Genomic DNA, 12,296 nt, shown 5'->3' with positions numbered 1-12,296 from the left:
CATCCAATAGGAAAAATACTCAACTGGAGGCAAAGGTATTTTTTTCAGTTACTCGAAAATCAACTTTACTGTACTTTTAATTGCAAGAAACTTGCTGATAGACAGCCAAGCATATACAATCTGTTTTTTAACACTGTCATGTCTTCCAAGTCCCACTAATAAATCTGATCTCAACAAAACCAGTTATAGGAACAGCAACTAACAAGCATGTGTTCATCAATTAAGAACAGAAGGTAATTCCAAGTAAAAACCATGGAGATAACTGACTTCACGAGGAAAAAGTTTATTCAACTATTGCCATATCAGTACAATAAACCAGCCCTTACATGTAGCCACTCAAAAAGGACAGTACAAAACATTAACATAATGTAATAGATCAATTTTCTTTCAGGCATTTTCAAAGGACATATCAGACCCACACAATCTTCTGCTCTGGTGTGCAAGAAAAAAGCTGGAAAGGAATAAAGCAAGCAGCCAAAATTCTCTTCCCATCTGACAAGATACCTCTGCTGTTGAGAGCCTCTTGGCAGTGAAGGTGGCACAAGCAGTGTAGAAGAGCTAAGATACTACCATTTTGCAGTAATCGAGCCAGTAACTACCAGTTTCAGACGGTGAGCTCCTATTGCACGTGTTCTCAAAAAGGAAAAGGAAAGGAAGACAGGCCCAACCGTGCCCTCAAATGCTCAGAAAGAAGGTTCTGTACACAGCCTGCACGGTCCTTGGACAGGCAGGTGTTGGAACTGCTGAGCAACCACAGAGCCCTCATTTACTGGGAAGCAAAGTAAGCCTTCAAGCGTCCCTTACTTGATCTTAGCAGGTCAAACTCTCTGTCCAGCAGCTCCTCCTCTGTCAACTTGGAAAAATTGTCCTCTCCAAATGGGTTCCAACCTGACATGTCAGGCGGGTTACTGATGTTCTGCTTGGGGTAGCTGGCAATTGCTTCAGCATCAGGAATGCCTGACCTGTGGAGTCAGTTCAAGGAAGCAAATAAAGAGAAACATGACAGGATTGGTTATCAGGGTCAAAACCTGAGACATGCTTCATGGTGCCAAGTCCTACACACAAGCAGCACACACACAATTAAGAGCTCATCCCAAAAAAGCTGAAGGCTGATCTAAAGGAAGCCTAATAAGGACCTACACAAATATATAACCTGGTTTCTAACATCAGTGAAACTGGACAGATCTGTAGGTTTTTATTTTTAAATCAGAAAGGAAGGGGATTTTTTTATTACATACACTGTTGTTCGCAACATTTAATGCAAAAGTCATCATTTATTACCATTTATTATGCAAAGGCAGGTCTGAGGGCCACTGCTCAGGGACTGTATCTCTTCTGAGGTGTATTTTGTGTTACATACTCAGGTCACACCTCGGAGCACAGGAGTTAGCAGCCCCAGCACATCAAGGCCAACCACAAAGCTGCTCTCAACAGGGTGTCTGACACCCCTTTCAGATGCACATAACCTCATTCAACACAGACTACTGACCACCCCAAGCAAACTGGTTAGCAGTCAGTTCCTGGAGTAAGTCCGTGAACAAGAAATACTGGAAGAAATACTTTAAAAAAATTGTACCAGGCTCATCTGTTAACAAACTGTCTCACATTGCTCCCAAAATATCCTTTACCACTGAACACCCACTGTCCAACTGCTCTAAGTAAACTCTTACTACCCAAGCAAGTAACTTTTAAGCAAAGGGTTTGGCAGTGCTCAGCACAACTAGCGATGTAAGCCACGAGTAACCCCAGGCTCAGCTGAGCCACAATTCTCACCTGTTGGTAGGGTAGGGAGGATCTGCTGCCGTTCCGCCATGCACTGGGAGCGACCTGGGGTAGGAGATTAAGGCTGGTGCAAAGTCTTGTGGAGAAGTGATGTACTCAGGGGACTGCACGTGCTGCGCCCGCTGCTGAGCCAGCAGCTGCTGCTGCAGGAGAGCCTGCTGGTACTGCTGCACCTGGGGACATCAGGGCTGTGTTACCAGAGCACGCGCGGGCTGGCCGAGACGCTCCGGCCAGCTTCTGCTCCTGCAGCCACACACAGGCACCTCCACCACCCTCCAGAACACACGGGCACACAGAAAGCACTCCAGCAGGGCAGACACTGCTCCTCTTGTCCAGCCTATCACTGCCTGCATTTCTGTAATTACTGCAACCCAAATATATGCCACTGCAGCACTGCTAACTGCATGCTCATCATACTCTACTCTTCCATCTTAATACAAGATTTTAGGACAACTTATCCTGGTCTCTACAAAACAGGCTACGGCAGGTAGCCCTTCTGCTTTTCAGGAAGAATTGGATTTCACCATCTTCACTCACTATGTTGTGTAACATGTATTTGCTGCTGTGGCTAGTACTGGAAACATTAACCAAGTACATTTCACATGAGCACAGACACACCTTATGAAACTTGGGATAGATCCCATCCTATTACTAATACACAAGTGCAACTCCAGACAAGCTAGTCTGGATTAACTTCCCACCAACTAAATACTATTTTAGATGTCAAACTGCACGCTATTTGCCACGTCCACAGCCCAGTGCAACTAGCCAGGCACTTTTCTCACTGTAACTACACAAGAGCAGATTCACAAGCCCAGGCCATGGATTAAGACTGTACTACCTCTGTGACTTACCATGGCAGGATACTGTGACTGGGCAGGCTGCTGCTGGTACACAGATTGCAGCAACAGCTGCTGCTGGACCATCTGCTGGTGCACTGCTTGGTGATACTGCAAAGGTAAAAAATAGCTTTAAAAGGTAGTGACGCCCCCTCAGAAACAAGCAGGTATTTGAATTAATGCTTCTTCTGACTATAACATCTATGACTCCACAGCATTTTTCAATTAAGATATATCATCAAGAAGCAGCTTGCAATTCAGTCACTGCACTTCAACCACTCTGTTTGGAAGCTTTTTCCTTTCTCCACTCCTCAACCAATTCTTAACAAAAAAAAAAAAAAAAAAAATCAAAACACAAAAAAAACAAACAAACAAAGAAAAAAAACACCAAACATTTATCCCAAGCTCCTTTACACATGTCTGAAGCCTTGAAGTCACACAGTGGTGATGCAAAGCAAGATGGAATTCAGGGTCAAGCTGCAAGAACACAGCACAAGGCAAGCAGCTTTCTAGGGCAGACACTACAGGGCCAATGAAGGAACAAAGCAAAAGCAAGAAGGGACAGGACAGGACTTCTTTTAGCTGGAAAAGTACAGGCAGCAACAGCAGAAGTGTTGAATGATTCCAAGGGTTATGAACACACACAATGAGTCTCCAACACCTGTCTAACAGTTCTGACTGTACCTGCTGGATATAAGCATCCTGCATGGTGGGCTGGTGCTGCAAATGATGCAGCTGCTGCAGTCTCCAGTCTCCCTGCTGCAGCTGCTGGAGGACCCTGTGCTGCTGTGGGGTGGTCCCTTGGGACTGTGAGATGTCTTGTCCATTCCCTGGTCGACTGGTTCCTGTGACAGACAACACCAGTGACATCCAGACCCCCCAGCTTCAGCCAGAGCACTCCCTGGCTGTTTTCCACCTCAAGCTGACGCTGCCTTTCAACTTCTCTTCCCCGTCTGACAACTAGGACACCTGGCAGATACCAAGTTGACTTCTTTACAAGTAATTCCACACCTGAAAACGAACCATTTCTACGTGCAAGATGCTGGAAGCTTCCCCTGGTCTCATGACAGCAAGCTGGCTTCCAGGCTTGTGCTTTACCAACACTGAAGTTACACACTGCAGGACTTACCCAAGCCCTTATCTCAAAGCATGCAGCTGGGTATGCATTCAACACAGAGGGTTTTGGGTTTTTTTCCCCTAAGGAAACTATTAGCTCATCCATCAAACTCCCTCAAACAGAACACCTGATTAATTTTGCCACTCCATTGCTTTTGCACTTTCAAGAGACAGGTACTACCATAAATTTCTCTCTGCCACAATGTGTTTTACATCTGAATGATCTGTTCCTTGCCACAACAGAAAAAGCTTTTCAAGCTGGGTGTTACATGGATCCCACCTAATAAAAAGTACTTATACCTGGGACACAAACATTCTCAGTGGCCTTTTGAGACTTTTCCAATACCATCCCTGAAACTACTCTTCCTTTTCTGCAGCAGCCACAGAACAGCATGAAACGCAATTACAAAGTGCTCTAGGTAAAAATGTCAACTACTTAAGTGAATATTTATCAGAGCTATCACTCTCTCTGAATGAGAAAAAGAACTATGATTTTTCAAAAACCCATTTTACTTGAATGTCTCCCCTAATTCCTCCTGCACCCACAGTGCCATGTGGAATTAATCTGTCAGTCATGACAGAAGTGGCATATTTCGTTAAGTGAATATTTATCAGAGCTATGATAAATATATGATATCAGAGCTTTCTGAATGAGAAAAAGAACTACGATTTTTCAAAAACCCATTTTACTTGAATGTCTCCCCTAATTCCTCCTGCACCCACAGTGTCATGTGGAATTAATCTGTCAGTCATGACAGAAGTGGCATATTTCCAGCCTACAAATGCCACCAAACTATTGGTGCTGTCTCATGACGTCTTGAGGCACAGGAGAATATTTTTCTTACTACAAAAAAAAACACAGTTTGATTCAGAAGGGCTCTGTACTATTTGTGAATTATTCACAAGTCAAAACAAGCGTGAACTTCTGGGTGCAGTGGGCAAGTTCATTCAAAAACCAGTGTTAAGCACCAGGAAAAAACACTTGCACTTCTCAATCTGAGTTTAGTTTTTGTGGCAGCTCAAATTTACAACTCACGCATTTAGAATCCTTCAGAACTGAAGATTTGGTTTTCGGTATGTGAAAAAGTAAGACTGATAAAACTGAGCTGTAAATGTTATCTCTAGTGGAGCAAGAAGAAGAGAGGCACAGTCACTTCTTTATTTTGGTCCATCCTTACACTTGAAGTTACCTTTTTGCCCACGATTTGCAAATTCCCCGGGAACTTGTACTTTGACAGGAGTTGCTGAGCTCTGGATTGCCAGCACGCTGGAAGGGGCAGTGCTCGAATTGGCCTTTGGTCTTTGTCGTGGTGCAATTGAGGTTTCTGTTGGTCCAACAGCATCTGTTATTCTGAAAGGACAATTTTTCCCAAATAAGATATTGATGAAAAGACATCTACTTCTACTTCAAATTTGACGCAGTACATCTCTTAACAGCTGAGTTACGTCTTAATCATGTGCTACTCTACTGCAGCACTGCATGTAAGTATCTTAAAAATTTGCTCCCTAAAACTCCAGTCCTGTGCTTGAGTCCACAACCCCACAATTAGGAACACTACTGCTGTTCATACGTACAAGAAATATGAGAAACGAAAACATTGCGTTAGTTCAAATTATTTCTACTTCTACAAATTTCTTACGTTTTTGTTTCTCTTCCTTTGCAAATGGAGCTGATAATTACAATTGAATGTAAAAATAACAGAGCCACACATGCTGGTAGATTCAAACCCAAACAACTTCCACTAACAAGGAATGAAAGGGTAAAGGATTTATCCAGCATCAGCCTTAAGTTCATACACACTAGATGATAGCAGAAATCAGAGGCATGGAGAGGAATTTCCAAGGTTTTGAATGAAGACAAAAAAGTGAACATTTTTGCACAAAAATTTCAATTTGGCAAAAACTAATAAGACCCATTTACTTTCAAAATACCCACTTCTCACCCTGAATTCTCAATATAATGAAAAAAGGGAAGGAGTGGAATCCAAACAGACTTGAAGCTCCTAGAAACACAGTTTATCTAAAGACTTCTACTGAGGTAATATCTCATTTCTGAACAAGTGTATGAAAACAGATTTTAAACAAACATGTGGCCTTATCAGCATCAGATAAAGAAAGCAGTAAGTCACATCCTCTGCTCACCTTGCTTTTATTTGGCTTTTCCTAGCAGCTGCCTCACTAGCTGTCATGGGTTCAGGAAGACTTGAGGGGACAGGAGAATTCTTGGGAAAAACAAATTTGAATAAATTAAAAAACCAATATCCTGAAAGTAAAATTCATTACACACTGAAGAGGAATACTTGGATTCAAGACCTCCTCACAAGGCTTCATGCAGAACTCTCAGCTGCAGCTGGAAAAGGGTTTACCTTCCCAGCACCTCTACACCCTCCCCTCTGTGTATGGCAGAAGTAGAGCAGGACCTGACTGGCCTGACTCTTCTGTCAGCTGCTTCGCTTCAGGCACACTGCCAGCTATCAACAATAAGGTACAACATGGTCTTCGTGTGACTGCACAGAGACTCACTTCGGCCTCCAGCCCTAAAGTGAAGCCCAGCCTGGCTTCAGGCACACTGCCAGCCATCAACAATATGGTCTTCGTGTGACTGCACAGAGAATCACTTCGGCCTCCAGCCCTAAAGTGAAGCCCAGCCTTGGAAGAAGCTGTTTTTAGCACATTCTGCTCTTCCACCACAACACAAATTCCAGAAAACCATGCAGCACCAAAGCTTCGATGGGCTTTTACCTTACCCCTACCTTCACCACGTTCCTGAATGAATCCCACATCACCTAGACTCTGTTTTATAAGGAATATGGCAGTTTGGGGCAAAGGACAAAATCCATCTCTCATGACAAATGCACATAACAAATGCAAATCTAAATCTCGTTAAAAAGAACAGAGACAGTTAATTATCAAATATTTCAAGACTTCCTGGTTTATTTTAATCTGTGTTTCCAAAAGGCAACACTCAAATTTACTGAGGACTTCCTTCTACAATGATAAAGGAAAAAAGGAATTCAAAGGGATCTCAGAAAATTCACTGGTCTGCCTCTGAAGACAGAGATTACTACAACCGATATCTGTTGCAAACTCAATTTAGGGATGGATTTTTCCTGATGCTTGTCTTGAGAACCACTTTTAAATACTCAACATGAGCTAAATGCCCCCAAATTCCATTGCACTCCGTAATTATATCCGTGAAGCAAGTGATCTTGCAGACCAAGCTCGGACCCCCACGGAAAGCAAGGGTCAGGGAAGGAACACAGGCTGACTCAAGTACTGCTCTGTTTGCTTCCCAACTCACTGGAGTCCTCCCACTGGACTAACACAATTGCTAAGGATGGCTAAGCAAAGGGTTTGTTTAAGAGCAAACATACCTGCTCTTGACACTCCGTTTACAACATTCAGCCTTCTACTGCCAACAAGGTTAACATCTGAGTATTTCATATTGGTTGTATTAAGAGATTACTACTGGCTAAAATCCTAACCCAGGCATTGGTACGGTGTCAGTATAGTGCACAGAGGGAGCTATGCCCTCAAAATGAAGAACATATTTGGTTTACAGTGTACACAACATGAGCTTGTTGTGCTCTCTGCTCTGTGTTACATTCAGCAAACAGGCAGTCAGTGACAGAACTGAGGTGGTCTCTCAGCTGCTCTCACTGACTTCTCAATACTACCCACACAACACACTGAGAACACACAAGGAAGTCAAGAGTACTTACATTAATATTAGACACTGGACACTCCTTTTTGGCAATTTTAAAGGCAAAGTAAGATACTTGAAAGATATCAGGTCTCTTCTCTTGATCTGGTTCAAGCATGTATCCTGCAAAAATTGATAAGACTTATCACTGCTAGATTACAAAAAGCCTGTTGAGACAGCATGCTACCAGCAAGGAAAAAATCCAGCAGTGCCACCAAATCAGCTTACCACCATAAGAGTCATTTACACTGTTATCTTGGGTTTGGGGGACTTGTTTTAATACTTTTTGTCAAGACAATAGTTTATAAGGTCAAAAACAATTGCAGAATGCGTGTGCTGCTTGATTTGCTGACACTCAGTTGTGCAAAAGGGAGCTAAACTGAAGTAGGAAATACTAACTGCAGAGAGAAAGACAACAATCAACTCACTGCACTAACATTTTCCAGGATTAATACAAAATTCAGTGTAGCTAAAACAAGATTGACACACCTTACTACAACATGCTAAGGCTTTTCTCTGTAGGTTTCATTGACTATGAACAATTTTGCATATAAGAAAATACAGTTCCATGAATAAAAGGACTTTTCCTGTCCCTGAGAAGACAAAATTCCCTATGTTCCCTCTCAAACATTTGCTTCCCAAATTAAAAGGTTTGTTGTTTTTCCAAGAAATCAAATAGAACACAGTATACATAATCCAGCAATCTTGCCTAGATAACCAGAGAACCTAAATAAACAATACAATACACTTTGTAAAAAACCTAAGCTTCTAAAAATATGTTCTGCTATCAAGTAAATGAACACTATGAAAATTTAACTTCTCACTTCTGATGAGCAAAGTGAACTACATTTGCACAAATGCTCAGTAGAACAGCCAGCCTAACACATCATTTTACACAAACCCTCCATAGGCTGAAAAACAACGTCAGACAGATCCGAGCATTTTACACAAAGTCATCATTTCATGTCCTGTACAGTTCACTGCAAGTTTAATTTTTAACAGTATTCAAAAACTAACAGGTTCCAGCACTCAGCTGCAGCAGCATGGCATGGAAGCAGAACACTCACTGAAGTGACTCCTGCCACTTGATTCTGAAAGGTTAAATCCACGGGGTGGGGCACGTTCAGCTCGTTCCTCCCCAGCCACTGCCTTGTAAAAGAGCTGAGATGAAGCCACAGTCCCTGAAATACCTTTTACGACAAGTGCAACTTCTTATGACCTCCACTCCAAATGGAAAGAAGGGAAGTTTACATAAGGACATTCTGCCTCACACACATATATTCCATGTCAGTACTGCTCATCTTGGCACAGCCATTCATTGAATTAAGAAAATCTGCATTCATACCTAGGAGAAAGGATTAAAACCCATACTCTTCTTAAAAAAATAACACTGTGACAGAGAAAAGTACTTAAGTCCTTTGAAAACTCATCTCATTCTGTCAGTACTGGCAGAAGGAAGTGCTTACTATCATAACTGCCATTTCTCAATTGTGAATGTGCACTCAAAAAAGTGGTTTGGATTTGGTATTACTTATTATGTAACAGCATAAGCTAAGTGGTCAACACATCCATAGCTTAGAGTTGTAAGAGCTCCTATTCAAACCTTCTGAATTTTTCATATGCTGTCCATCTCACTCTTTCAAGTGAGCCTACTCTAAGCTGAAAACAAAGACAATACTGATGATGACTGTAAATATTAGCTCCCACATCTCTCTGCCTGGGTAATGGATGAATCACAAGCCTCAGAACTGCTTCTTGTCCAAAATTTTCCTTCACACACTTAAGTGCTTCCAAACGCTTGCCAGAGCTCAGGTCTGACACTTGGGGTTGCACAAAACTTACCAGATTTTATTCCACTATAAACCATGCAACTACTATTAAAATTGTCCCCAGTGAAATTAATCTTGCACACGGATGTTGCTATGCTAAAGCTGACTTCAAATTTATCTAAGCACAACTGCCCAACTTGGACAGAGAAGTCTGACGTTCCACAGAAAACGCACACTTAAGGGCAAAAAATATGAATAAAGAGAAGCACTCTTTGCACTCCCCCTAGTCCTTTGGGATTTGTCAACACCTGAAGACAAAAAAAATCACCCCGAGTCCCAGAGAAACCAAAAGGCTCCCCTGAGCCCCAACAAGGCCCCTGGGGAGCTGGGAAGCACAGCTGAACGTGGCAGGTGTTGACAGCAGAGGTGCTGAGCAGCAGCTGCTGCGCTCTGCTGGCTTTGTGAGCTGGAAGGGCTGCTGCCCGTGCCTGTGTACTTACTGATCAGGCAGTGCACGCTGTGCGAGTACCGCGAGCCGTCCGGGATGGTGAAGCTCCCGTCGCAAATGGCCACCTGGCTTTCTCCAAAGGGAAGTGAGAAGAAGCAGAGCTTATACAGCAAGCAGCCCAGTGCCTGTAAAAGAAACACAAGCCCTGTGAGGGGAGGAGAGCGAGCCCTAGGCAGCACTAAAAACGCTGCACCCCGGCCACAGTGATGTTCACGCGCTGCGCAGGAGCTGCACTCTGAAACACAGCTGGTGTGACGAGCTGATGGATCAAAGCTGCTCTAACAACACTTCTCCTCCACTGATTCCTCCAGCAGACCTAGTACAAACCAGAGCACACCAAGAACTGCATTCTCAGTGTCACATCACTCACAGATAACACCACACTTTGCTCTAAATCTCCTATTTTTTCCCTTGTCTGCATATCAACAAGGGCAGACATCCCCCTACCTTTTAAATTAAAAAAAATCAAACATGGGATTCATTTTTTTTTTACAAAAAAGTAACTACCCAAGAACCTTTACTGTTCTGTGTTCTATAGCTGTCCAATGTATTTAATTTTCCAGTAATTCATTTTTCAGTCAGTCAATGCTGGTTGTAATTCCCCCTTCCTTAACCAGTCCCATATATCACACTATTCAGTTTTTTGCTTACCCAGATATCTGCCTTGGTAGTAATGGGCTTTCCTCCATACAGATTGATCATCTCAGGAGCTCTGTATGACAGTGTAGTGTACCTAGCCACAAAACAGAGAGGACATAGCTCAAAACCTCGCTCAGAAGTGAGAGGGTGTTTTCCTGATCCACCATGCACACACCAACCACACAAGTTTCAGACATGTGCCTGGAATTGTCTCTCATGATCCACATCATTAGTGCATTTGCAGCATCACAACTAGTATCTGGAGCAGCAGTATCAGCTACCATACACAAGAATAAGCATTAAGACAGGCAAACTTGACTTTCAGTGTTATTGCCCCAAAGCAGACTTCGGCCAGAGTGACTGTGCACATGCAGCCAGTCATCTCAGGGGGTGACTGCTCAGTCCTGCAAGGGCTCTCCCTTCTCACAGTGAAACGTGCAGAACGCAGACTTCAAAACACTAACACCCCAAAACAACTGCTCAACTGGTAGATCAAATACTCCAGAAATGGAAAAAGCCTCTATCACTTCCTGACTTGAAAACAAGCAGCCTCTATTTACCCCTCTGCAGTAGTTAGCCCAAAAAGGCAAAACAACAATAACAGATGTTTTCAAGAGTGTGTCTAAGAAAAGATGAAATATTTTTCTCATCAGTCTCAGGAGAACAGACATGGACCATACTCTGCAAAGGAGACTACATAAATCCATTGCAGTGCTTCTGTACATTAGTTCTTGGCATCTTAGCAAGTATTTGCTTAGCAGTATTAAAAAAGAGCCCAAATAAAAAATACCCAACTCCTAAAATGGCCAGGAGCCAGACATATATTTTTGAACAATTCACTGTCACAACAGCATGCTTTTTGCCAACAGTTTTATTTTTAAGAATCGCAGTTTTGAAAACCAATCTGTGAACAAATGAAGGAAATCTTATCAAATACTTGCAGTATTTTACTATATTTACGCCAAAATAAACGCAAGATCAGCCATTAATTTCAAGTCATTAGTGATACATGCAGACCACACTGTAATACATGAAGTGTCCTGGCAGCACAGCCACTGCTTAAGACTGATCACCTAAAAGTGAACTTACTTTTTAATTTCTTCTTCAACCATATTAACACCATCTTTTTGAGGGTTCAGGTATTTGTTAGTGGCACTGCCAAAATCACAGAGAACGTAGTTCCCGTTATCATTTAACAATAGATTCTCCACCTTCAAAGAAAACCAACACACAAAAAGTAGGTTAACATAAAAGCATGAATTTCCAGGTTAAGCATTACTCCATGATCTCACACACAAACAGGAAGTTTTCCCAAAAATCAACTGCTAAACTTTGTTTTAGCAATAAATGACATCCTATGCTTAATGTCTGTTTATAGCTGCACCAACAGCAAGCTCCCAACTAGAAACCTGTCTTACAGAAACCTCTCCCACATCCTCATTCCTTTTCAAGCAGATCCCTGATTTTAGCCTGGATTTTCTTACAATGAAGGTCATACCTTGAGATCCCGGTGAACTATAGGTGTTTTGCACTGATGCAACCGGGCAACAGCTTCACAGGTGTCACAAAATATTCTCATGACTTCTGGCTCGGTGAAGCCTGTCTGCAGACGCTGGTTCATCTGGTTCACCACTTGCCCAGCTAAAGAAACAAGAGAAGTCTCTTTCAAGCAATTCCTATCAGGTGCAGAAGTAAAGAGTTACATGCATTAAGTCCATGATATGATGCAAGAACGTTTTCCACAGTTACTGGATTTGAACAAAACAAACCTGGTTTTCCAACAGCACACTGTTGTATCACCCTAAAGAGAAAAATTATTGGCTCAAATGGAAACAGTCCAGTCCCTGAGGATGAAACATGTTTGAAACCAAATGCTGCAAACACAAAAGAATCCATCACACCAATGTCACCTCAAAACTGTCTCTTGCATTAGGATCCAT

The 12,296-nt window shown here is 42.5% G+C and overlaps 1 protein-coding gene across 2 annotated transcripts in view; it reads right to left on the bottom strand.

Annotated features, from left to right (window-relative positions):
• Positions 1-12,296, bottom strand: part of BMP2K (BMP2 inducible kinase) — a 49,955-nt gene that overhangs the window by 16,576 nt on the left and 21,083 nt on the right. For both annotated transcript variants that reach the window (XR_005954507.1, XM_041459646.1), the window contains exons 4-14: positions 11,855-11,997; positions 11,446-11,567; positions 10,369-10,450; positions 9,710-9,842; positions 7,460-7,563; positions 5,880-5,959; positions 4,928-5,088; positions 3,306-3,466; positions 2,637-2,732; positions 1,774-1,955; positions 805-962 (exon numbers count right to left, since the gene is read on the bottom strand). Coding sequence is in view for 1 of the 2 variants with exons in the window: in XM_041459646.1 (XP_041315580.1) it covers positions 805-962; positions 1,774-1,955; positions 2,637-2,732; positions 3,306-3,466; positions 4,928-5,088; positions 5,880-5,959; positions 7,460-7,563; positions 9,710-9,842; positions 10,369-10,450; positions 11,446-11,567; positions 11,855-11,997 (1,422 nt within the window). In the remaining variant the exon portion in view is untranslated. The remainder of the gene's footprint in view (positions 1-804; positions 963-1,773; positions 1,956-2,636; positions 2,733-3,305; positions 3,467-4,927; positions 5,089-5,879; positions 5,960-7,459; positions 7,564-9,709; positions 9,843-10,368; positions 10,451-11,445; positions 11,568-11,854; positions 11,998-12,296) is intronic.

The sequence above is a fragment of the Pyrgilauda ruficollis genome, unplaced genomic scaffold (genome assembly GCF_017590135.1).
Source record: "Pyrgilauda ruficollis isolate IOZ18807 unplaced genomic scaffold, ASM1759013v1 scaffold139, whole genome shotgun sequence".
Classification (NCBI taxonomy): Eukaryota; Metazoa; Chordata; class Aves; order Passeriformes; family Passeridae; genus Pyrgilauda; species Pyrgilauda ruficollis.
This window is presented reverse-complemented; position numbering and strand designations above follow the sequence as displayed.